This window comes from Narcine bancroftii, chromosome 5, assembly GCF_036971445.1.
Source record: "Narcine bancroftii isolate sNarBan1 chromosome 5, sNarBan1.hap1, whole genome shotgun sequence".
NCBI classification, from domain to species: domain Eukaryota; kingdom Metazoa; phylum Chordata; class Chondrichthyes; order Torpediniformes; family Narcinidae; genus Narcine; species Narcine bancroftii.
Genome location: NC_091473.1, coordinates 111,727,764 through 111,753,356, shown reverse-complemented (window position 1 = coordinate 111,753,356; position 25,593 = coordinate 111,727,764). Strand labels below are relative to the sequence as shown.

Sequence of the window (25,593 nt, the reverse complement as noted above, 5' to 3'; positions counted from 1 at the left end):
GTATGATTTGGAATTTTCAATCATTTTTCTTGTATGACTTGAATTTTACTTCATTAAAATTACAACATTAAATAACTCCACTATTATGTTGAAGGAAGTCACCCGAAGACAGCAAGTATTTGCAACAAGTAATAAACTTGTATGAAACCACAGCCAACGAATGCACACGTGACACATTACAGCGTGTCACGTGTGCATTCGTTGACTGCAGTCACTGGCCGCTGCCAGCCAGTCCATTAGTTATGCATTTGCAGTTGTTTGCGATGGATCAGTGAAATAATCAGGCTTGATTTTTTTTTCCAATTCTTGCTTTGGTAATGTGCGAAACAGAAGTACCTTCACAGAATTTGCTTGAGTCAAAAATTGAGAACAAAGAACATTTATTATACAACAATGCAAAGTTGGATGCTTCCCCTTACCCTGGGAATACACACATACACTACAGTTTATTTCAGTATAGAAGTACCCTCCCCCTTACATTCTTCTGCCTCCTGGATGAGTTTGGCATTAGGCAATCCTGTCTGTGAACTTGGAGGAGCAGGGGGTATCCTGTCGGTGTCCCATCATGTCATTGTCCTTATTGTCCTTATTCACAAACCTGCTTGTCCTTATTCACACCTTCCCGACCCTCAGGGCTTACTAACTTCTTATGTGCAGAACTTGCTAATTCTGTCTAAAAAAGCTAGAAGACCCTTATCTTATTCAGACTAACTTTACTTCCTACATTCTATTATCTATCCTTATCCTATTCACACTGGCTTTATTCATTTCTCATATTTTCATATTAGTTTTACTCATCTCTCACACTACTATGAAGGACATCTGCAACACTCGATGCAGGGTGAAAGGCAATAAACATTGTGAAGGACTCTGCGCACCCCTCACATCAACTGTTCTCCTTGCTGCCACCTGCTAGGAGGTACCATAGCACTCGGACCCTTACATCCAGAGTGGGTGACAGTTTCCCCCCCCCCCCCCCCCCAAGCCATCAGACTCATGAATTCCCAGAACATAAGTGGACGGTGTTCCCTGGACTCTCTCTATATGCGTCTTAATATTTCAATGTGTTCAACTTCTGTTCTAACATACTTATGAATATATGCCCCGTGGTCCTGAAGAAACACTATCTTGTCTTTACCGTGCGAGCATGGTCTGAACCACAAATAAAGGTGGTTTGAATTTAAATTTGAACAGGGTGTCCTACATTTATTTCAATTTGACCAATCTGGTGAACCCATGTCAGTGACCTGAGATGATTGCTCTCTGTCGCCCTTGTCTCAGATGGGGTCCAAGGGGAGAGTGGTTGCAGTTTCCCAGCGGATCGAGAATTCTGTCCCGGAAATCAATAACTATCTCAAGGAGAGACCGATTGAACTTGCGTTTCATTGCCAGATGTTTCCTTTATAAACGCAAACTCAAATCGTCAGCATTTTTACAAACAATGGTGCTCTTTCGGGAGGAAATTCCCAGTCATTCCACTCGACCAGCTCAGTGTCGGACCCTGCACAGTCCGGAACCAAACGATCGGCCCTGATGCGCGGACCCGGACGGGAAAGATCGAGACATCGGCTGCAGAGTAGGTGGCTCCGACTCCAGCGTGGGCCCGAGTTACTTGTCCCAGTCGGCGAAGGTAAGGCCTTATTCCTTGAACTTCGTTCCCTGTTGGGCACAGTTCATGGCCGATGAGGAATCACTCGGGGCGGATCATTCCACCCACCAGCCCCCCCCACCCACCAGCCCCCCCCACCCACCAGCCCCCCCCACCCACCAGCCCCCCCCACCCACCAGCCCCCCCCACCCACCAGCCCCCCCCACCCACCAGCCCCCCCCACCCACCAGCCCCCCCCACCCACCAGCCCCCCCCACCCACCAGCCCCCCCCACCCACCAGCCCCCCCCACCCACCAGCCCCCCCCACCCACCAGCCCCCCCCACCCACCAGCCCCCCCCACCCACCAGCCCCCCCCACCCACCAGCCCCCCCCACCCACCAGCCCCCCCCACCCACCAGCCCCCCCCACCCACCAGCCCCCCCCACCCACCAGCCCCCCCCACCCACCAGCCCCCCCCACCCACCAGCCCCCCCCACCCACCAGCCCCCCCCACCCACCAGCCCCCCCCACCCACCAGCCCCCCCCACCCACCAGCCCCCCCCACCCACCAGCCCCCCCCACCCACCAGCCCCCCCCACCCACCAGCCCCCCCCACCCACCAGCCCCCCCCACCCACCAGCCCCCCCCACCCACCAGCCCCCCCCACCCACCAGCCCCCCCACCCACCAGCCCCCCCCCACCCACCAGCCCCCCTCTGGGTGACCCGGGCAACAGTGTCGTTCCAGGGTTATGACCAGAGAGGGAAGACCCATTCTCATGGGATGAACACGGTCCCTGGCTTGGGAGAGTTTATGGTCGGGCGGAGAGATTTGTCACTGGCATCAGATGACACCAGACCTCTCGGGGGAAGTGACCGCAACACCTTGACCTGCAGCATAGAACATAAAATAACATTACATCGCAGTACAGACCCATATATACCTACCAAATAAAAACCCCTCCCTATGTCATAACCCTCTATTTTTCTTTCATCCACGTGCCTCTCTTTATCCAGCCTCCACCACCACCCCAAGCAATGCATTCCAGGCACCCAAAACTCTGGGTAAAAACTCTGCTTCCTTCACTTGGTATTTGCTACTCCCACCCTGGGAAAAAGGTGGTGGCTATTCTTATCTATGCTTCTCATAATCTTAAAGACTTCTATTAAATCACCATTTATCCTTCTTCACTCCAAAAGCCCTAGCTCTGCTCACCTTGCCTCATAGTTTCCTAACCAGGCATTATCCTAGTAAATCTCCGCTACACCCTCTCCATAGCTTCCACATCTTTCCTGTCATGAGGTGACCAGAACTGAACACAATATTCTCAGTGTGGTCACAGCAGAGATTTTTTTTTGTTATCATTTGCATCAATACAAACTCAATGAAAATAATAACTTATTACAACATAATACAAAATGAAACAATAAATTTTTCTATTTTCTCCCGAACCTCCCTCCCCTTCCCCCAAGAAAGAAAAAAGAAAAGAAAGAAAAACACTTAAATCTATACTTTATTCATTATTGTAATAATTAATATTTACTAACTATCTTTTATTAATCATTAGCTGAGAGGGGTGGGTAAGGTGGACTTTTATTCACGAAATCCATTACGATTCCCAAATCTTATAAAAACTCCCAATCTGATTCCTTAAAGTGTAAGTATTTTTTTCTAATGGTATACAATTTTGTATTTCAGTATTCCAGTATTGTTACAAAATTCTCCGTTTTCCACGTTATTGCTATACATTTTTTTGCTGTTTATCCAACTTCAGTTTTGTATCTGCTTCATATCCATTTCCAAGTAGAAATATTCTCAGATGTTTTTGTATCTTTATCTTCATATTTGTCCTAGTAATGTACTCAAATTCTTCCAGAACCCTTCCACTTTTACACAGGACGAAACAGAATGTAAAAAAGTCCCTATTTCCTTATTACATTGGAAACACTTATCAGAATAATTGGAATTAAGTCCATTGAATTTATCTGAAGTGTAATATAATTGATGTAGAAAATTATATTGAATCATTTGATAGCTAACATTAATTGTATTTGTCACACTCTCTCAACACAATCTGGGCCATGTTTCCTCTTGAATTTGTATTTTTCAATCTTTTTCCCTTTGTTGTTTTGATTTATATATGTCCTTTTCCCCATAGTATCTTTCAATTTTATATAAATATTAGTAATAAATTTCTTAATGTACCTTTAATTAAATATTCAAATTGACTTTGTTCCGAAAGTCTCAAATTTGCACCCAATTTCTCTTTTAAATATGATCTAAATTAATAAAATGCAAAAATTGTATTATTTTGTATGTCATATTTCTCATTTAATTGTTCAAAAGTTTAAAAAAATCTTTTATCCTCTGTATACTTTTACTGTATCAATTATCAAATAAAGAATTATTCAAAGTAAAAGGAAGAAGCTGATTTTGTCATAACATCATTTTGGGTATTTGATCATTTTTAATTCCTCTCTCCACATGGACCCTGTTCCATATCTTCAATAAATGCATTAAAGTCTGAACTTCTATTTTCCTTTTCAACAAATCACTATTCCACTTATACAAAAATTGTTCTGGTATAATTTCTCCAATTTTATTCATTTCAATCTGAACCCAAACTGTTTTTTCACCAATTTGATAACAGGAGGACAAAATCGTAATTGAACTGCTTTATAAAAATTTTTGAAATTTGGTAATCTTTGTCCTCCTTGTTCAAATTTCCAAGTTAGTTTTTCCAAAGCAATTCTTAGCATTTTACCTTTCTAGATAAATTCTCATATATTTTTATTCAAACTCCAGAAAATTTTTTCCGGTACAGAAATGTGTAATGATTAAAACAAATATTGTATTCTTGGAAAAAACATTAATCTTAATACAATTACCTGTCCTATTAATGTTATTAGTAAATCTTTCCATCTCTTTAAATCTTTTTTAATAGCAGTAAATAACTTGAATAATATATTTAAATTTCTATCAGTTTTTATTCCTGAATATTTAATTGCTTCTTTTTGCCACTAAAACCGTCATTTTTTTGCATTGCGTATAATCCATAGGCAACACTTTGCTTTTATCAACATTAACTTTATAACCAAATACTAATCCATATCTGCTAATCTTTCATTTAATTTATTCAATGATATTTTTGGTCTTGTTAAATATACTATAACATTATCCGTGTACAAACTAATTTCATGTTCTTTATTATCTATCTCAAAACCTTTAATTTCTTTATCTCTTCTAATTATTTTTGCCAAAGGTTCGATTGCCAATGCAAACAAAAATTGTGATAATGGACATCCTTTTCCAGATGATCTTTCTATTAAAAAAAGATTTTGATACTTGTCTATTTGTAACCATTTTAGCTTTTGGTTAATTATATAACACTTTTATCCAATTCATAAAAGCTTTTGGAATCCCAAATATATTTAATACTATAAATAAAAAGTCCCATTCCAATCTATCAAATGCTTTTTCTGCATCTAATGCAACCGCTTCTGCTGCTCGTCTATTTTTAATAAAACCAGTTGATCCATATTTATTAATTTTAGTAAATATTTAGCTAATTGATTTGCTAATAATTTAGAAACAATTTTATAGACTGTGTTCAACAAAGAGATAGGTCGATAAGAAGAAGGTTGTGAATGATCTTTTCCTTTTTTTGGAATTACTTATTAATCTGTTTTAAAAGATTCTGGCAAGTCATGTACTTCTTTCATTTGATCTAATACACTAATTAATACAGGAATTAATAATTCCTTAAATTCTTCATAAAATTCCAATGGGAAACCATCTTCTCCTGGAGCTTTATTGTTCTGTAGTGTCATCAAAGTCTCATAAACTTCTATCTCAGAAAATGAATTATATAACTCAGATTTTTCATCTGTTTTTAACATAGGCAATTCCTCGATTTTATTTTCATCTTTCAAAGATTCTGATTAATATAATTTTGCATAAAAATTCTTAAAATTATCATTTATTTTCTGCATTTTATGTGATTTGACTAGTTTCTTCATTGCAATTATTGTTTGAGAAATCTTGCTCAGCTTTTAATGACCATCTTTGAGCACTCTTGCCTAATTCATAGTACTTCTGTCGAGTCCTCATAATATCCCTTCCTACCCTTGAAGTTTGTATCATATTAAATCTCAATTTATTTTGATTCCATTAATCCTTTTTTCTTGTCATTCTTTTTGCACACGTCATTCCTCTAATTTCAATATTTCTCTTTCTAACTGGACTACTTCTTTCATTTGTTCTTTATTTTAGAAGTAGAACTTATTATTTGACCTCTTAAATATGCCATCATAGTGTCCCATATTACAAACTTACTTGTTAATGAATTGCCATTAGTTTCAAGAAAAATTTTTAACTGCTGTCTCATAACGTCACAAAAATCTTTCTTCTTCAATAGTGTTGTATTAAATCTTTTGTTCTTCCTCTAATGAAATTGAAAGAATTAAAGGTGAATGATCAGATAGAACTGGCACTAGATATTCAATCTTTTGTACTCTAAATTGAAGCTGTGCAGAAGCTATAAACATATCTATTTGTAAATATGTTTTATGTCAAAAAAAAGGAATAATTCCTTTCATTTGGATGAATTATTTTTCAAATATTCACTAATCCCATATCTTTTTTTAAACCCATTGCAGTTTTGGCTACTTTACATTTCATCACTTTATCACTTGACCTATTCAATTTTGGGCCAAGGGTGAAATTAAAGTCTCCTAAAAAAAAATTCCCTTTGGCATTTGATAATTGCATAAATGTATCTTATAAATTTTCCATAACCTACATTAGGCACATATACATTCATTAAAGTCCATTGTTCTGAATAAATCTGACTATTGACCATTACATACCTTCCCGTTGTATCTATAGTCGTATCTAATATTTTTACTGGTAAATTTTTATTTAATGTTGCTTTGCCTCTAGCTTTTGAATTAAACGAAGATGCCAATGCCATTCCAACCCAGTCTTCTTTCAATTTTTCATACTCTCCACCAAATATGTTTCTTGTTAAAAAAGCAATATCTACTTTTGCTTTTTTTATATATATATTAATAATTTTTTCCATTTTATTTGATTCTGTATCCCATTAATATTAATACTAATAAAATTCCATTTTCCTGCCATCTGTTACCTTTATTAAATTTATCACCCATCCACCCTTCCACTCCCACCCCACTCACTCTCATAACATTAACAACATATTTCATAATGCTCTTGATTAATTTAGGTATACAAGAAAAATAAAGGAAACAAGAAAAAGACCAAACCCCCTCTCCCCCAAAAGGCACACAATATCAGTATAACGTCTTTAAAACCCTGATCAATTTGATTGAGCACTCATGATTCCATAGCAGTTAGCTCCATACTTCCAACTAACTCACTCAAAATGCAGTACTGTCTCCTGTTGTATTATGTCTATACATTCTTAGCCATTTATGGATCTCCCACCATGATTACCAGCCCCCCCACATCTCCATCGGGCACACAAAACTCAAAACGGTCAACCAGTTTACCTATCTCGGCTGCACCATTTCATCAGATGCAAGGATCGACAATGAGATAGACAACAGACTCGCCAAGGCAAATAGCGCCTTTGGAAGACTACACAAAAGAGTCTGGAAAAACAACCAACTGAAAAACCTCACAAAGATAAGCGTATACAGAGCCGTTGTCATACCCACACTCCTGTTCGGCTCCGAATCATGGGTCCTCTACCGGCACCACCTACGGCTCCTAGAACGCTTCCACCAGCGTTGTCTCCGCTCCATCCTCAACATCCATTGGAGCGCTTACATCCCTAACGTCGAAGTACTCGAGATGGCAGAGGTCGACAGCATCGAGTCCACGCTGCTGAAGATCCAGCTGCGCTGGATGGGTCACGTCTCCAGAATGGAGGACCATCGCCTTCCCAAGATCGTGTTATATGGCGAGCTCTCCACTGGCCACCGTGACAGAGGTGCACCAAAGAAAAGGTACAAGGACTGCCTAAAGAAATCTCTTGGTGCCTGCCACATTGACCACCGCCAGTGGGCTGATAACGCCTCAAACCGTGCATCTTGCCGCCTCACAGTTTGGCGGGCAGCAACCTCCTTTGAAGAAGACCGCAGAGCCCACCTCATTGACAAAAGGCAAAGGAGGAAAAACCCAATACCCAACCCCAACCAACCAATTTTCCCCTGCAACCGCTGCAATCGTGTCTGCCTGTCCCGCATCGGACTTGTCAGCCACAAACGAGCCTGCTGCTGACGTGGACTTTTTACCCCCTCCATAAATCTTCGTCCGCGAAGCCAAGCCAAAGAAAAAAAAGAAGAAATATATATAGATCTCTTACAGGTTAAAACCCTCCTCCCCATTAATCTCTCAAATTTTTTTACTGTAATAGCAACTGAAACTATTCAGTGATGTATTTCATTCAAGTGTCTCCCACTACTTGTCTCTCTTTTTCAGGCAATGAATCTACAAACACCTTTGCTTCATTAAGCTCCATTTAAAAAAAACACTGTTTTCCCATCTGGAACAAAAACCTTCAAAACTGCTGGATACCTGAAGACAAAGGCATAACCTTTCTTCCCTCATACATTTTTAACTGCATTGAATTCTTTTCTCTTTTTCAATAAATCAAAACATATTATCAGGGTAAAATAAAATTTTATTTCCATTATAAATTAGTGGTGACTGCCTTATTTTCGCTTGTTTAGCCACCAGTTCCAGAATCTACTCTCTCACTTCATAATGCAAAAATTTAACCAGTATTGGACATGGTCTCTGATCTGTTTGTGGCTTCGGCTGTAAGACTCGATTGGCTCGCTTAATCTCAATGTCCCTTTGAAATTCGGTCACCCCTAAAGATTGCAGAATCCAATGTTGTAAAAACTTCTTAATATTTTGACCTTCATCACCTTCTTTAAGTCTAATGATCTTTGTAATTTCTTCTGCTAAAATTTTCTAGAATATAAATTTTAACTGATCTTTTGCTGCAACTGCTTCAGCTTGCATTTTCTTCATCTTCTTAATATTCTGAATCTCAAATTCATTCCCTTTATTTTTTCCTTCCACAACTTTAATTTTTTTTATCTACTTGCTGAATCATTTTTTCCACCTTCTTTGTAAAATTCTTATTTTCAACTATACTCTCTCTACATTTTTTTTAACTTCATCCATTAATAACATCAATGATTGCTGAAAATTCTCCATATAGTTTTTCATTTCAGTTGTGAATGAACAAGGTTCTTTCATTTTCCCCACCTTTTTGGCCATAGTTCCTTGCTCTAAACATATTTCTTGTTCTTCTTGCTCCTCTTCTTGTTCACTGGAGGAGTCGTGCATGCGCAGAGTCACTTCACCCGTAGCAGGCGGCCATTGTTGGGGAGACCTTGTACAGCAATGTCCAAGGGCTCCCCAGCTCCTGATGTCTCAATGGGTCATTACCTTCTGGCAGTTCCAGGAATCTTCTTCAAGGTAGGCCTATCTTGTTCTTTTTTCTTATTTAGCTTCTTGCATAGTTACAGCTGCTTTTTTTTTCTTGCTTTGGTGCCATTTTAAATTACTTTCCAAGTCTTCTGACACTTTTTCCTTTCTTCAACTTTTTTTAAAACCCTTTTTTCAACTTTTTCGAGGAGAGTAGGGATTTGCAGTCTAACCCTGTGCCATCACCTGGCATGCCCCCCGCACACCAGAGATTTGTAGAGCTGCAACATTAGATCTCGACTCCTGAACTCAATCCCCCAATTATAGAAACCTAGGCCTTCTTAACTAACCTATCAATCAATGCGGTGACCTTAAGAGATCTACGGATTTGGATACCAAGGTCCCTCTGTTCTTCCCTATTGTTAAGTATCCTATGATTAAGCATGTCCTCTGCCTCAAGTTTGACCAACCAAATTGCATCATAACACACTTATCCAGATCGAACCCCATCTGCCACTTTTCTGCCCAACTTTGCATCCTATCTATAACCTGTAGTAACCTATGACAGCTTTCAACACTATCCACAACATCTCCAACCTTTGTATCATCTGATCCCTCCCTCTACTTCTTCATCCAGATTATTTATAAAAATCACAAAGAGCAGAGGTCCCAGAATGATTCTTGGAGTAGTACACCAGTCACTAACCTCCAGGCAGAATACTTTCTGTCCATTACTCCCCTCTGCTTTCTGCAGGCAAGCCATTTCTGTATCCACACAGCCAATGAGCCCCATGACTTTCTTAACATATCTCCACGTCAAGTGCCTTACTAAATCCATAAACACCAAATCTACCACCTTATTTTCATCAATTTCTTTTGTTACTTCCTCAGAATCCTTCTTGGACACTTGGCAAATTTGCCGCATCTATCCCTCTTACGATCAGGTGCCAGTCCATATTTGAAAAGTTGAAGTCACCACTGCAACAAACCTATTATTTCTGCTCCATTCCAAAATCTGTCAACTAATCTGTTCTTCAGTGTCTCAAGGGCTATTTGGGGGCCAATAGACTACTACCAGTGCAGTGATTGCGACTCAGTAGACAGTCCCTTCACAGCATCCTCCCTTTCTGCAGCTGTGATACTTTCGCTGACCAATAATGCAACTCCTCCCCATCCTATCCTTTTTAAAATCAACAAAACCTGCATCAGCCAATCCTGTCCTTGCATCAGCATGTCTGTGTAATGGTCACAACATTATAATTAATTTCCTTTATTCGTAATTAATAATTTGCATTAAAATAGACACATTTCAAACCCTCTGACTTCATTTATGCTTCCTCCCCTGCCAGTCCTTCCTCACAAAATCTCAACATCGGTTTTGTGAGGAAGGACATTGCATCATCCTTTCCACCTTCTGCTTTATTTTCTACACTTGTATTCTGGTTCCCACCCCCCTGCCAAAGTAGTTTAAACTCCAACAGTTCTCGCAAACCTATTGGCAAGGATATTGTGCCCCCTTCAGTTCAGGTGCAGCCTATCCATTTTGTACAGGTCATGTGATCTGAATGATCTATAAATCTGAACCCCTGCTCTCTGCACCAGCTCCTCAGCCACATATTTATCTGCCACAACTGTCTATTCTTAGTCTCACTGGCACGTGGCGCACATCAATCCTAAGATTACCACTCGAGACCCTGCTTCTCAGCTCCTTCCTACTCCCAATATTCCTTTTTCAGGACCTCACCTCTACTCTTATCTATATCATTGGTGCCAACATGGACCATGACATCTGGTTGCTCTCCCTCCTGGTTGAGAATGATGTGGACTTGATCAGAGACATCCCTGACCCTGGATCTGGGAGACAACATACCATCCAGGAGTCTCAGATCTTGTTAACAGAACCTCCTATCTATTTGTCTATTGAATCACCAATCACTTTAGCTCTCCTCTTCTCCCCACTTCACTTCTGAGCTGATGGACAAGAATAACTATGGACAAAGATAGGAGTAGACAAAATGGTAAAGTGTTTAATTGGGGAAGGGATAATTACAATGTGATTAGGCAGGAACTGGGGAAAGTAAATTGGGAACAGATGTTCTCAGGGAAAAGCACAGAAGTAATGTGGAGGATAATTGGGCACCACTTGCATAGGATACTGGATAGGTTTGTCCCATGAAACGGGAAAAGATGGTCAGATAAGGGAACCGTGGTTGATGAAAGAGGTGAGACAGTTAAGCGGAAGATGGATGCATACACAAGGATTAGGAAGCAAAAGACTGGAAGAGATTAAGAGAATTAAATGGTAGCCAGGAAGGAAGTGAAGAAAGGACTTGGGAGAGCTTGAAGGGGGCACGAGAAGATCTTTACAAGTAAGATTAAGTAAAACTCAAAGGGATCCTATGCATACGTATAAAGTACAGAAGGATGATGAGAGTGAAGGTAGGGCTGCTTAAGGAAAAAGAGGAAATGTGTACCTGGAGGCAGAGGAAATCCTAAATGAAAATTTTGCTTTTGTGTTCACCAGGCAGAGGGTACTTGGACAATGTGAGGCCTGTATAGAACAAGCTTATTTGTTGAAGCAAGTTGAAGTTAAGAAAGAGGATTTGCAGGATCTTAGTAGAAGCATTAGAATGAATCAGTCCCTACAACCAAACAATATACACCCCAGATTACTACAGGAAGCGAGGAAAGAGATTGCTGGGGCATTGGTAATGATCTTTACATCCTCCCTGGCCCCTGGAGTGATACTGGAAGATTGGAGAATGGCAGATGTAGTCCCCTTGTTTTAAAAAAGGTATTAGGAGAATCCAGAGAATTACAGACCAGTGAGTTTTGTGTCAGTAGTGTGCCAACTATTGGGGACATTTCTTCACGACAGGATTTACGGGCATTTAGAGAAATATAGTCTGCTAAGGAATAGTCAGCTTGTCTTTGTGAGAGGAAGGTCGTGCCTCATGAGCCTAATTGAATTTTTTGAGGAAGTAACAAAATAAATTAATGAGATAGGGTGGTAGATGTAGTGTATATGGATTTTAGTAAGGGATTGGACAAGATCCCCCATGGTAGACTTAGTCAGAAACTCATGACGCATGGGATCCAAGGAACTTTGGCTATAAAAACACAGTTCTGGAGGAACACAGTAGGTCAAACTGTGTACTTTATATAACAAAGATAAAGATAGATTGCCAACATTTTGGGATAAAATGTTGGCAGGTGCCCGAACAAAATGGTTGGAGGAGGAGGACCACAGTCCCACAGGCAGGAGGTAACAGGTGGACAAAGGAGGGAGGGCACACCAGCAAACAAGAAGAGGTGGAATGGCTTTGTGAATGGAGAGGGAAGGGGGTGGAGAGTTAGAGGGAAGAAGATAGAGGAATATTGTGTTCAGTTCTTGTTGCCTCATTACCGGAAGGATGTGGAAGCTTTAGAGAGGGTGCAGAGATTAACCTGAATATTACCTGGATTGGAGAAAGGGTCTTCATAGGAAGAGTTAACAGAGCTAGGGCTTTTCTCTTTGGAGTGAAGAAATATGAGAGATAACTTAATAGAGGTCTATAAGAATGAGAGGTGGACAGCTAGCACCTTTTTCCCAGGGTAACAAATACCAGAGGAAATCTGTATCAGGTGAGGGGAGGAAAGATTAAGGGAGATGTCAGAGGTAAGTCTTAAAAAAAGCACAGAAGGCAGGTGTCTGGAATGCATTGCCAGGGGTGGTGGTGAAGCCTGAAACAATAGGGATATTTAAAAGACTCTTGAACAGGCAAATGGATGCAGGAAAAATCTAGGGTTATGGGTATGAGGTAGGAAAGATTTAGATTGTTGAGCAAGTCTATAAGGGTCAGCTCAACATCATGAGCCAAAGGGCCTGTGCTTTTCTATGAAGTGGGAAGGAAGGATCTGTTATATTTTCTTGAGCAAGTGCTTTCAGGTATATTTGTAATATTGTTTCAATCATTCTTGGTGATTTTCCCTCCTGGTGAGTTCAATATAAAAGAGGAATTCCATATCCAAAGTACAGTTTTAAAGTGGAAAATGAGAATTAGAAAAAAAAAGCAATAAATACAGCAGAAGTACATACAAAATATGAACACAAGACAAATTGGCCAAGGGAAGCTAATTATAATTTTGAGAATTATACAGCTACACAGTATCACCTTTTAATAATCGGGGATGGGAATAAAAGTTCAAAATCAAAGTATTTAGAGGCACAGGAGGCACTTGATAATTCTTATTATTAATAATTAATGAAATTACCCAATCTAAAAATCTTTTTTCTAACTTAAGGATAAAGATATTTGATTCCAGAGATGCATTATGACTTTTCTGGTGTTACGAGCCCAAAGGACCCTAAAACCCAGCAGCATTAGACATTCACCAAGACAAGTAGTTACTTAAACAAAAGTTGTTTTTAATTACCTTTAAACAGGAAAACAGAATCAAACTTTAACTTATCTCTGTACTTAACTAACCCAAATTAACCCCCTTCTAATTTTAAGCACACATGTATGTAATGTGTGTGTAAATTTAAGAAAAGTTCTTTGGTTCACAGTTCAATCTTACTTCTCCTTCTTCCAAGTTCTCTGGATGCAGCAATTCTTATACTGTGCACAGAATTTAACATGTATAAAGTTCACCAGGTTTTGGTGCTTGAAAGGTAAATGTTTACCGTTCAGGAAGGTTCTTGTAGGGTTTGCAGAGAGAAGGTCAAAAGCCATGTAGTTATCCAACCATCCAGCCTGTCTCCAATTCCAATCAATGGTTTATTCATTTCATGACACCATTTCAATAGCACCTACTTGTGAAATGTGCATAAGTCTCCATCGATCCTGCAATGTTAATAAATATGAATTCTTCAGTATTTCAAATAAGATCTGTTTTAAAATGTGTGTATATATGTTACCTACTCTAATTTTACCAAATTCCCCCCAATATTTATCCATTACACTGGTCTTTTGCAGGTGTCCAGGACTTAACATGTTTGCTCCTTTGATGCGGACATGCTTTCAAACAAATAAGAGAGTAAGTGTTAAATACGTTTCAAGAATGCAATTGACAGCATTGAACAGACTGAATTTTAGAGGATTCATATTCTGCAGCATGGAAGCAGAAACTTCAACCTAATTTGTCCATGCTGACCAAGCTCGTCTCATTTGCCTGCATTTGGCCCATATCCTTCTAAACCTTTCCAATCCATATACCTCTCTAAATGTCTTCTGAACATCACAGACATACACACCTCTACCACTTCTTCTGGCAGCTCATTCCATCTACCCAACATCCTCTGTGAAGAATATGTCCTCAGGCTCTTTTAAATCTTCCCCGTCTCACCTTTAATCTGCCCCAGGAAAAAGGTTCTGACAATCTGTCTGTAAGATCCCCTCTTAGTGTTGTACGCTCCAGGGAGAAAAGTTCCAGGCCATTCAGACTCTCCTTATAATTCAAGCCGATCTGTCTCTGTAACATTCTCATTAATTTGTTCTGCATCCTTTTGAACTTAATGGTATATTTCCTCTAGCTATTGACTGGAAATAGGCTCAGTGCTCTGAGTGCAGGTCTCACCATTATCTTGGACAGTTGTAATATGAAATCCTTCCTCAATCCCTTGATTGATCCCAAATGTTGCCTCACCATCCTGATGACATGCATTGCCACTTTCATGGAACTAAGCACCAGTCTGTGTTCTGCAACACCTCCAGTGCCCAACAATTCACTTTGTAGATCATCCATTCTCAACTTTTCCTTTGGCTATGCCCTCTTTAGGACTCTATTCAATGTTTATGGGCCCCCTTCCATCTGAAACAGTCAAGTTTCAGTTGGTTTCTTCTGTACTTGTCTCTTACCTTCTATATAAAAACATAAATAATATTTTATGATTTCAGCCCATGGCTCATCTTAAATAAGCTGTAGCTCACCGTGGGGGTGGGGGGGGGGTGGGTGGGGGGGGAGGGCATATGACCCCCATGGCTGCTGTGGATCCTGCCCTGGTTTAGCTGATCAACTTGTCCAAATTAAATTCTATCTGTGGATCCTTGATCCACTTTCCCAATTCATCAAGATTCTGTGTCATCTTGGATAGTTCTTAACTGTCTACTGTATCACCAATTTTCATGTCATCTGCAAATTTACTAACCATGCTAACTGCATTTTCATCCAAATTGTTGATACAGATGACAAACAACAGTGGATCCAGCACCAATACCCTCTGCACACCATAGGTCAGAGGCATAACAATCCTATACTACCACCTTTTTTCTCCCACTAAGACAATTCTGCATCCATTTGGCCTGCTCACCTTGCATCCCAGACAACCTGACCTTCTGGACAAGCCTACCAAGCAGAATCTTGACAAAAATCTGTCCTCATCAATGTTGTCAGAAGCAAGCATTGTTTACCTGTTGTAGCTCAAGTCATGAAGATTACTTTTGCAGTTGAGATGATGTCGATGAAAAACCCCATTAATTTCACTCTGTTGGGAAGCTTGTTGTAGATGAGGTGCAGTACAGCAGTGAGAAAGATTTTAAAAATAGTTAGGGTGATAACACAGCCTTGTTTGACATTGTCCACACTGAGATTGGTTCTGTTGTGGATCCATCAGTTAAGATGGAATCTAATTGGATATGGCAGAAATTATGAAAAATCAGACACCGAATGTAGAATCTGTTGGGACTGAAGATCTCCATCCTTGCTCTCTATGGGAGGAGAAAGCAGCAGTGTGGGAAATAGTAAGATGTAATCAAAGGCACTGTCAATTGTGGTCAATGGATAGTCATTGGGTTAAGGAAGAGAGAAGACATTTTGGAGGCAACTCCCTTGGAGGCAGAGAACCAGAAGAATGGAATGAAGTCCTTTCAGGAGGCCAGGCAGAAGGAAGTAAATTCAAGATAACTGGGAGTCCTTGAGCTTGTAATGGATGCAGGAAGGGAACGGAAGATTGACCATGTGAGGGTGAAGGCAGAATCAAATTTGGCAGCAGAAATGTTTCAGTTCTGTACAATGTAGTCATCAAAAAATTAGCTGAGGGAAATGGTAGTGAATAGGAGTGAAACAAAAACTGTTCCATGTTTCCCACAAAAAGGCAGGTAGATCTTGAGTAAGTTCCCAAAGTCATCCTATTGATGTGAAGAAAATGAATGAAGAAAAAGTTGCTTGGTACATAAACAAGTTTAGATTGGTAGACGTCTGCACAGGAAAGAAGGAGATTTTTGTGATACTATTCTGGCGTGGGACGGAGGCTTTGAGAAATAGTCAATACCGGTATATACATGGCAGAGATAAAGCAGAGATTAGGAAAATTGTGCTTCTCAAAATAGTGTCATGGATGCAACTGTGGATGGATTTGGCAATGATAGAGTCCAGGTCAAAATAAATGTTTAATTAAAAGTCGAAAGCAGACTGAAACAATATGTCTGTCGAAACAACACTGCTGTAGACTTTGGACAGAAAATAGCAGACATTTTGGGATATGGGGGGACAAAATGGGTTAATACTGAGGAAGATCTGAACTAATAAGGCCTGTTGTTGACTGGAAGACAGTGCTCGATGGTGAAGTCATGGTCCAGAGGGAGGTAAGAGGAAGTCTGAGAGCTAGTTTGACCTTTCTGTTCATTAAGCCACAACAGTGTTATTCTCACTTGTGTATTTGATGACAATATTAGGGTGGTCCTTGGTAAGCAGGTGCTGCAAATCTGAAGTCCAAGGTTAGGGGAAGAGGAGTGGAAAATTGAATCAATATTGTTGGGTTAACAGGCCAGATGAAAAGTTTGGCAATTGTGGAGATAGCCATGGATGAACCCTCTTGGTTGAAAGAAATGGGCACGGAGGTGGAGATGGCAGAAGAGTTGAGCAATAGGCTTTGCTCAGAATTGATTAAGTTAGAGATGCAAGGGAATGAAGCTTCTTCTGAGGGCTGTTCCACTGAGAATTAAATGTATGTGTTTTGAATATGAATTAGCAATTATTTTTGTTTGGACTGTGGTATTTGTTCATATGTGAAGTAAAGCCATTGAGTGAAATAGTGGTGTTGCATCCATGCACCTAAAGTCTAACATATGTGAATATAGGAGAATGGGATTGTTGGAAAAGCTGAACAAATCCTGCGTATAAGCACACCAGCTTTCTTACTTCAGAATCACATTCCACGGGAGCAGTTGATTTGTTTGCTATTTGATTTGGATGAGTTAGCTGGAATCATTAGAAATAAATTGTTCATTGTTGGTTTGAAAGAAATAGCTGTTCCACTTTTGCAAGTTAAAATAGCCAACTGCATGCAAAAATTCAATGTTACAACTTTGATGGGCAAGGAAACAACACTGGTAATTTCTGGATGATGTCCTTTGATTTGAATCCATCAAAACAAAGTCATTAAGTCTGTTAGTTCAATCTGTTGAACTTGAATCATATTGCAGTTGTCCCTAAAAATATTATTACACAATTCCACATTTGAAACTGATTCTTTAAAAAATTCTGTTAAGCTCTTCAATTTCTCACTCAGAAAACTGGTAATTTTACAAAGCTAGTTTGAGGAAGAGTGGGATTTTAAAAAAAATTAGATAGACAATATACTATGAATTTTAAGTTCAAGATTTTAAGTATGCTATATCCATACAAACTCTGAGGCTAAATAGACCACATGTTCCTAAATATTCTTTTTTCTTCATATTCCAGATTGAAAGATTGTCATTACTGCTTCCAAATGAATCAAGAAAAATCACTACCCATAATTTAGTGATTCCTTGTATGCGAAGAATTGCCTTGCACCAAAACATGAAGTATTTGCAAAGCTCCTCACCTTTCCGGATTCAGATCAGCTCCTTTTATGCATCCTCTCGAGCAGCCAAGATGAAGAAAGTAGAGGAACCAGAGAAATATGAATTAGACTTGTTAAGATATGACTTTAAAGAACTGAAAAACAGTCCCAAACCTGCCCTCTATCTTTGTTATGGTGGATTAATTCCTTTTGTCTCAGCTCCTCTTTTCATGGTCATTACAAAAACATATTTCCCTGAACTAGTTTTTGCCCAAATAGCATATGGAGCAGCAATACTCTCTTTCCTTGGAGGGATTCGGTGGGGATTTTCAATTCCAGAAAATAGCCCTGCAAAACCTGATTGGCTGAATCTGGGAAATAGTGTGGTTCCTTCCTTATTTGCCTGGATAGCCCTACTCTTTCATGATAATCTCACCGAGGCAACAATAATGATTGTCATGGGTCTTGGTGTCGCTTTACATTATGACCTAAACTTACTCCCAGGTTATCCAAAATGGTTCAGAGCACTTCGAACAGTGCTAACTGTGGCCGCAACGTTCTCTTTGGTTGCTTCAATAGTTATAAAAAATACTTATCCTGAGAAAAGTTTAGTTTCAAATGAAAAATCATGTTAATGGAAGCCAGTTTTGTCTCTCAAAATTGTCTAACATAGAGAACATTGTTAATTAAATTAAAGATCATGTAGAGAAATCCTGTATGTGGTGATTTAAAAATATAATTCAGTCCAATATCAAGTTGAAGGTAATAAGAAAATTTGAAAAGGCAAATAGAAATAACATTCACAATTACTTTGTTAATTTGAGTCCTTGTATAAACAATGTAATCAATTTTAACAAGAATCAATTTAGCTTGAACAGAGGACTTCATGTTAAAGTGTTCTGTTCTCTTAAGTCATTCATTTGTGTTATTACTGGCCATAATCCAGATAAAGTATTGAAATGAATTAACACTTGGTCAATATTTTTATATCAGGATCTAAAAGTACATAGGATACATCAGATACATGTGCAGCATGGTAAGGGTAGTAGTGAGCATACTTTTACAGCATCAGCGACTGTGGTTTAAATCCGGTGCTGTCTCTAAGGTGTTTGTACATTTCTCCCCATGGATTCCTCCAGCTGCTCTGATTTCCTCCCACTCTTCAAAAATATATGGGGGTTGTAGGTCAATTGGGTGGCATGGGCTCAAGGGGTGAAAGGCTTGTTATCATGCTGTATGTTTAAATTAAAAAAAAAATTAAAAGGTATAAATTAAAAATAAAGCACAATGTTTTTGATCATTTAAAAGCAGCCTGGGAGATAAAAGCCTGTGAATTTAGGGTTATTGTTTATGCCAAGGTGTGAGGCTCTTCCTTTTGCAGAATGACTCAATCTGTCAGGAAATCACCAGAAACCATCATCACTTGCCAAGCATGGAGAGACCACAATCTGCCATTATGGTTGGTGGTAGAATATTCCCCTGAGTTTTTCTGAGGGGGCAGGTGTAGGTGAGTGAAAAGCAAGTTCTGGAATAGGCTGTAAAAATGAGAACTTGAAGGACAGAGAAACAGTGGAACTAGATCAGGGTGGGGATTACCCAAATTTTCTCATTCTGTCATTGTATTTTAGCTGGAACACGCAGTAGCCAGCCTTTTTCATTCCTCTTCCCATTCACACACCTATCCTCAGACTCATCCAAATGCAAATGAGAAACATCACATCATAGTCTACTGGGTAGCCTACAACCCAATGGTTTGAATTTTTCCAATTTTATCCTGATTGACTCTTTGTATATGTCATTATCTTCCCATTCCCCTTGCCCATTCCAATCCTCTCTTTCCACTCCTAACACCCCTCCCTCTCTCCACCCCTGCCTGTCTCACCTTTTTCCCACCTTCATCTGTCCAGTATCCTATTACTTCATCCCTACCTTTCTCCTTTTTTTGTGCTTGCTATCTCCCCTTGTCTCAAAATAGAGACCTGATCTGAAAGGGTGATTGTCCATTTTTTCCTCCATGAATGCTGCCTGATTTGCCGAGTCCCTCAATCTTTGCTCAAGAAGGCAGTATGTCTAAATAATAAATAAATAAATCTGGAATTTCACTTCATTTTGGTTTTCCAAGGAGACTGACAATTGTCAAGCCATTTGGGTTAACAAATATGATGTTATGGCTGTGATTTGTTGCAGTTGCTTTGTTAGACAACTGTATCAATGAAGTTTCCATTGCTATTATTTTTCCATATCAAATCAATGCCTAAATACTGAGCAAAACAGTTCTTTAAGATCTGATTTTTCAATGTCTGCTTTGTTTGTTTATGCAGTAGCTTTTATTACGAGCTTCCGTTTTAGTAAAATGGGATTATCACTAGGGATAGTATTGACAGGAGGGACTGAATGGTCACATTTAACATTTCACACAAGCACAAGTCACAGCCCAGCAATAATTTGATACATTGGAATAACTGAGGGAAGTCTTGTCACAGTCTGTTCCAGAATTCAATATATTTGCAAAGACATTGTGATTTGGCAAAGGGAGAACCATGCTGACTGATGAAGAGAAAACAGCAATTTGAATTGGCTCTTGTGCCCAGCCATTTTTGTGGAATTCAGAGCAAAGCATGCTCTGTGAATGACTGGTCCATTTGATTGTAACTAAAAGTGGAGAGACTGCTTCATTTTAAATGTAACTATCAGTGAAGTTACTTGAAGAGACCAGTGCCAGGATCCTGGAAACTTCATGGAAGCAGCCCAGTTCAAGTCTTGCCTCCAAAGGCTGTTATAGCCACAGTCCATGTGGATGGACATTTCTTGAAAGGCATCATAAGAATTTTTGAGTCTGGATCAGCCACAACTCCAGTCTTCTCATCAGTTCATCATTAATTCGAGGCATCAAATCAAAGGCCTACACTTCAACAGTGAATTTAAAAGAGCGAACTGTTGAGTAACTTTCTAGATTTTGGATTGGACTGTAACGGTTTGGGTATATCACATACACACACTTGGAGATAGATTTAGTGTTAAACTATAGTCTTAACTTTTAACTACACTTAAAAGTTAGAAATAAAATTAGTGTTTTAAAATTAAACGCTGGTTCATTGCCTATTGCTGCTCGTTACGCATTTTGGATTTCAGAGCTTATTATTACTCAAACTAATTTTTGTTCACAAAAATATTTTACTAGTTTATGGCTATCCAGCTTTGTTTTTCGAGTTTAATCTGAGCCTTAGGCCATTTGAATAGCAAAATTATCGTAAGTGGTTGGAAGACAATAGGAGGAATGAAAAACCATAAAATCCTCTCTAACATTATATGATATCCTCTAAATTCTACAGATATGAATAAAATAAAAAAGCTTTGCTTTGAACAGAAATATATTTAATACAGTTAGGAAGAAAATAGCAGAAAATACTGCTAGTCAATACCAATGGTTCCATTAAATTCACAATGCTGTGATCAAAATAAAATCAAAATAATCTCCAAATATGGAGAGTACAAGAATGGCTCTGGTTAAGTTAAATCACTGAAAACATGAAAAACTTTCACTCAGCTGCATTAAAAAGAGGGATGAATGTCACAATAATAAAATGGGTGGTTGACAAGTTAACACATTCAATCAGCTGGAATGCCTGTTTCTATGCTGTATGGCTCCATGAAAAGTTCATGTAAAACATGCACACAACAACCAAAAAATAATTTCCATCACTGAACAATGTTTCAAGTTATTTACGTGAGCCGTGCTCAATCATTGATAACATTTAAGAAAGGGATTGAAATATTTTTGGAAGTCATTAGAAATAGAGGGTGAGGAAGAAAGAAGGAATTGTGGTCATAGATCAGCCATGACTTTTCAAATGGAAGAGCTTGCTTGAAGTGCAAATAGCTAACCCTTTTTGTGTTCTGTGACAATGACCTTGTGAGGAAAGTTGGAAGCCAGAAGTAGCAAGATAAACTCATGAATATTTCCTTCATCTCCTTGGAGACGTGATGACAATTTAAAGTGACATGAATCTTCTGTATTGTTAAAACCAGAAATGGGAATGAACATTCAAAGGACAGCGACACCGCCATCACAGCGGCTAGTTATCATGTTCCCAATTTCCATCCATGTGTCAGTGTGAGGATCATACACTTCCACAGAGTCTAGAGTAACTGGAGCTGAGGAATTTTGACCTGATGTCCGACCTCCTGCTACATAAAGAAGTCCATTAACCGCAATGACTGAAACACCTGCTCTTGCCACTTTCATAGATGAAACCTCAAACCACTTCTCCTGAAATAGGAAAGGGGGAAAAGAAACAAATTCACAGGTAAGGCAAATTTCCAACACTGCTGTAATCCATCACCATTCACATAGTGTTACTTTAGGAACTTATTACAGTTTACCACATTTAGAGTTTTAAAAACAATTTAATACTTGTTCAATTTCATTGATATTTTTTCTTCTTTCAAAATTAGTGATTAAGGCTAAAGAAATATTGCTGCAAAAGTAGAATGTACATTTTTGTCTCGACTTCCTGATTTGTAGAATTATAGGTGTGCAAAAATGCCAAATGGGTGGCAGAACAGAAATAAACAAGATTCAATGATCATTGTAATAAAACAGCGTAACATTACGTGAAATTTCTTTTTGCCAGCTGCAAGGCAGACAGATTTGACACTGGCAGGAATTGGCTAAGCACCTTTTACAGCAACAGACAGAGAGAGAGAAGCAAGAGAGCCCCCTAGAGACACCAAGTGTCCGTAGTTTTTCCTCCATTACTTCTGCAAGCCCAGCAGCCACAGAATCCAGTCCAAACCATCGGCAACCTAAGCTCCAGATCAGAACCTCCGATACGGTCAGGAACCCTTCTGCACCTCCTTGCACCCTGGTTCCGATACCTGGTACCCTTCCAGCCAGTTTGAGCCAGTCTCCAGCAGCTCACAGGTTCCTCGCCTCGAGTCTCCAGCAGCCTGCCACATGCACAGGTCCTTCACTGGTCCCACTGCAGTCACCCGTCCTGCAGGTCGTCTCCTCTGCTTCTCCCTCTCAGACCAGGAGAGGGGTCTTCCCGTCCAGTCAGCCGCTTCCTCAGAGTCTGAAGCCACTCGTGGCTGCTGCCGATTAATAGGCGTTGCCATTAGATGGGATTTCAAATAAAAACTCCCATCGGCTCCCTCAACAGGCTGTTCAAAGCCTGTTTGGAGCCGATAGCAGTTGACTGGGTAGCTGGACGTGGTGGGAGTGCTATGTCTCCACTCCCTTGTTCCCCGCAGGCCCACACCTGTGGCAGTGCTGCCGCTACAGCGGTTACTCAACAGAGGTGCTTACTGTCAGCATTTCTCAGAGAGAAAGTTCAGCATTCCAAGTCCATTACTTTTAGTGGAGCCCAGTTTAGGTTTGTATCGATATTCCCCTATCCTAAATTTTAAGGTTATCAGGACATCTAAACCGATGCGTAACAAGGGAAAAACTTTTCAATTTCTAAAAATTGTGATGCTTGACTATGAATCAACCAATACGTTGTTTCACAAGTTCACAAGAAGAGTGAATCTGGTCACTTCACTACAGGAAGGATGTGCATGCTATAAAGAGGCTGCAGAGGTGATTTACAAAGATGTGCCTGGATTGGACTGCATTCTTTATGATGTTAGGGGGGCGGGGCAGGGTAATTTGAAAACCACTGGTTTAGATGATCCAAACACCAATTCAATTTGTGACGATCTCTTTGTTGATAGCCAAGAAGTATTTAGCGGTTGCATGGAAGTATGACTCTTAATTGAGTGTGGAAATGCACTGGAGAAGATTATTTACAACTTGAGAAAGAAGTATAACACGTTCATTGAAGTGTGGCAGCCGAACCTGAGGCACGGAGGTGTGCAGATACGATCTATATGCCTCACTTATATATTTATATAATTGTTATCCTAACAGATAAATTATTAAAGAAGTGACTGTTGCAATTTTTAGTTTTAATTTTTTTCCCCTTGCCTTTTATGGTTTATTTAATATCTGGGAAAGGGGGGGAAAATACTGGACTTTGTATATTATATTGTGTGATAAGAAAATGTCTTATATTGTTTGTATATATTTGCTTGAGTCTTTTAAAATAAAATATCAAAAAAAGGATCAATCACACCCTGGACAAATTCCCTTCTCCTTCCTTCCATCGGGTAGAAGGCTTAGCGAGTTTCTTCCCTGAAGCCATCAGCTTCCTGAATGAATCTCATAACAGTGTTCTCATGCCGACCTTGTTCAATGTTAACTGATATAAACAAGAAAATTTGCAGATGCTGGGATCAAATGCAGAACACAAATGTGGAGAAACTCTCCAGGTCATGCACCATCCACAGGAAGTAAAAGGCAGTTGATTTTTGGGTCTGAGCCCTTCTTCGGTAGGTGGATAGAATGCATACCCCTCATCTTCTTTCATTGCAATCATTTTGTGTTCTTTACACAGCAAAATGTAATGTCAGAGAGAACTTATTGGGCTGTTGCAGAAGAACCCTTCTCACTGTTTGAGGTATTATGTAACAGATAAATTTAAATTACATCTCCACTATCCTCAAATCACCAAAAACCCAGAACTCCTTTAAATGTCGTTTCGTGTTCATCCCTAAATTTGACTGGTTCACTAGAAGCAGCCAATACCAGCAATTCTTTTCGTAAAAGACAGTCACAGCTACTCACCACCAGCTCAAATGTGTGTTCCCTGCCATTTCCTCTTCTTCACCCCTCTTACTCTCCTCCTTTTTGGGCCAATACTTTCCCTCCCCTTCTCCTGGAAAGTTTGAGGGATGCTTCCCTTGCACAAGTTCTCCTCTTTCTATGTCCAGCACTTTTGTGTATCGCACTGGAGCCCAACATCTTTCAGAATTTCTTATTTACCTCCATTTGGCTGCTCCACTACAAAGTCTCTTGAGAGATGCATTCCCCAAAGAAGTTCTCCTCTCCAGCACTCGTGTGTTGCTGTTAGCTGCCTTCAGTTGTGCAGAATTACCCACTGTGAGTGAAGGAACTTCTCATTTCAGTCCTTAATATAAATTATTCCACATCCTGTGCCAGTGACTCCTTGACCTAAACCCATGCTCCACGTTGAGGAAATGTCTGCCCAATGCCGTTAGAATTTTATACACTTCAATAAGTATACACTGAAAACCTCTTGCAATGAAAGGCAACATAACATTTGACTTCTTAATTCTGTATGCTTTCAGTGACTGGTGTGCAAAGATCCCCAAGATAATCCAGACCAATACTGAGACATTCGACACTAACCCGCATATCCTTCATTACCCGCACATCTGCCCTGGCCCCCTCTGCCCCTACACGCAACAAGGACAGGATTCCCCTTGTCCTCACCATCCTCTGAAACGAATACATCCTCCTCTACCATTTCTGCCACCTACTACATGATCTCACCACTAAACACAATATTCCCCTCTTGTCCCCTCTCCACAGGGACCGCTCCCTCTGTGACACCCTTGTCCATTCGTCCCTCCTCACCTTAGCACCTACCACTGTGACCGCAGGAAATGCTCCACTTGCACCCACATCTCCTACCTCAGCACCATTCGGGGACCCAAACAGTCCTTCCCAGTGAAGCAACATTTGACTTGTGAATCTGCGTGGGTCATCTGGTGCTCCCGCTGTGGTCTCCTCTAGGACGGAGAGCCTGGGGGACGCAGACTGAGAGATAGCTTTGTTGAGCACTTGGGCTCTGTCTGCCGCAATAGCCTGGATCTCCCAGTGGCCACCCATTTCAATTTTCCATCCCTTTCCCTTGCCAACATATCTGTCCATGGTCTCATGCACTGCCAGAATGAGACCACCTGTAAATTGGAGGAACAACACCTCAT

General features: G+C 39.9%; 1 protein-coding gene and 1 long non-coding RNA gene across 3 annotated transcripts; one reads left to right on the top strand and one right to left on the bottom strand.

Moving 5' to 3' along the window:
- The first annotated feature begins 1,284 nt into the window (after positions 1-1,284).
- On the top strand, positions 1,285-19,042 carry tmem69 (transmembrane protein 69). Of its 2 annotated transcripts, XM_069938767.1 has the most exons (4): positions 1,285-1,630; positions 8,923-9,065; positions 13,973-14,033; positions 17,679-19,042. In XM_069938767.1, exons 2-4 carry the CDS (start codon positions 8,932-8,934, stop codon positions 18,393-18,395), a joined length of 912 nt encoding a protein of 303 aa, XP_069794868.1. In that variant the 5' UTR covers positions 1,285-1,630; positions 8,923-8,931; the 3' UTR covers positions 18,396-19,042. The 2 variants fall into 2 exon arrangements, with proteins under 2 accessions (XP_069794868.1, XP_069794869.1); XM_069938768.1 differs by lacking the exon at positions 8,923-9,065.
- Positions 3,064-25,593, bottom strand: LOC138763873 (uncharacterized). Its single transcript, XR_011357871.1, has 4 exons — positions 24,626-25,593; positions 13,681-13,840; positions 5,925-6,033; positions 3,064-3,868 (listed from the first exon to the last, which is right to left on the bottom strand). It is a non-coding gene; the product is annotated as an uncharacterized lncRNA (long non-coding RNA).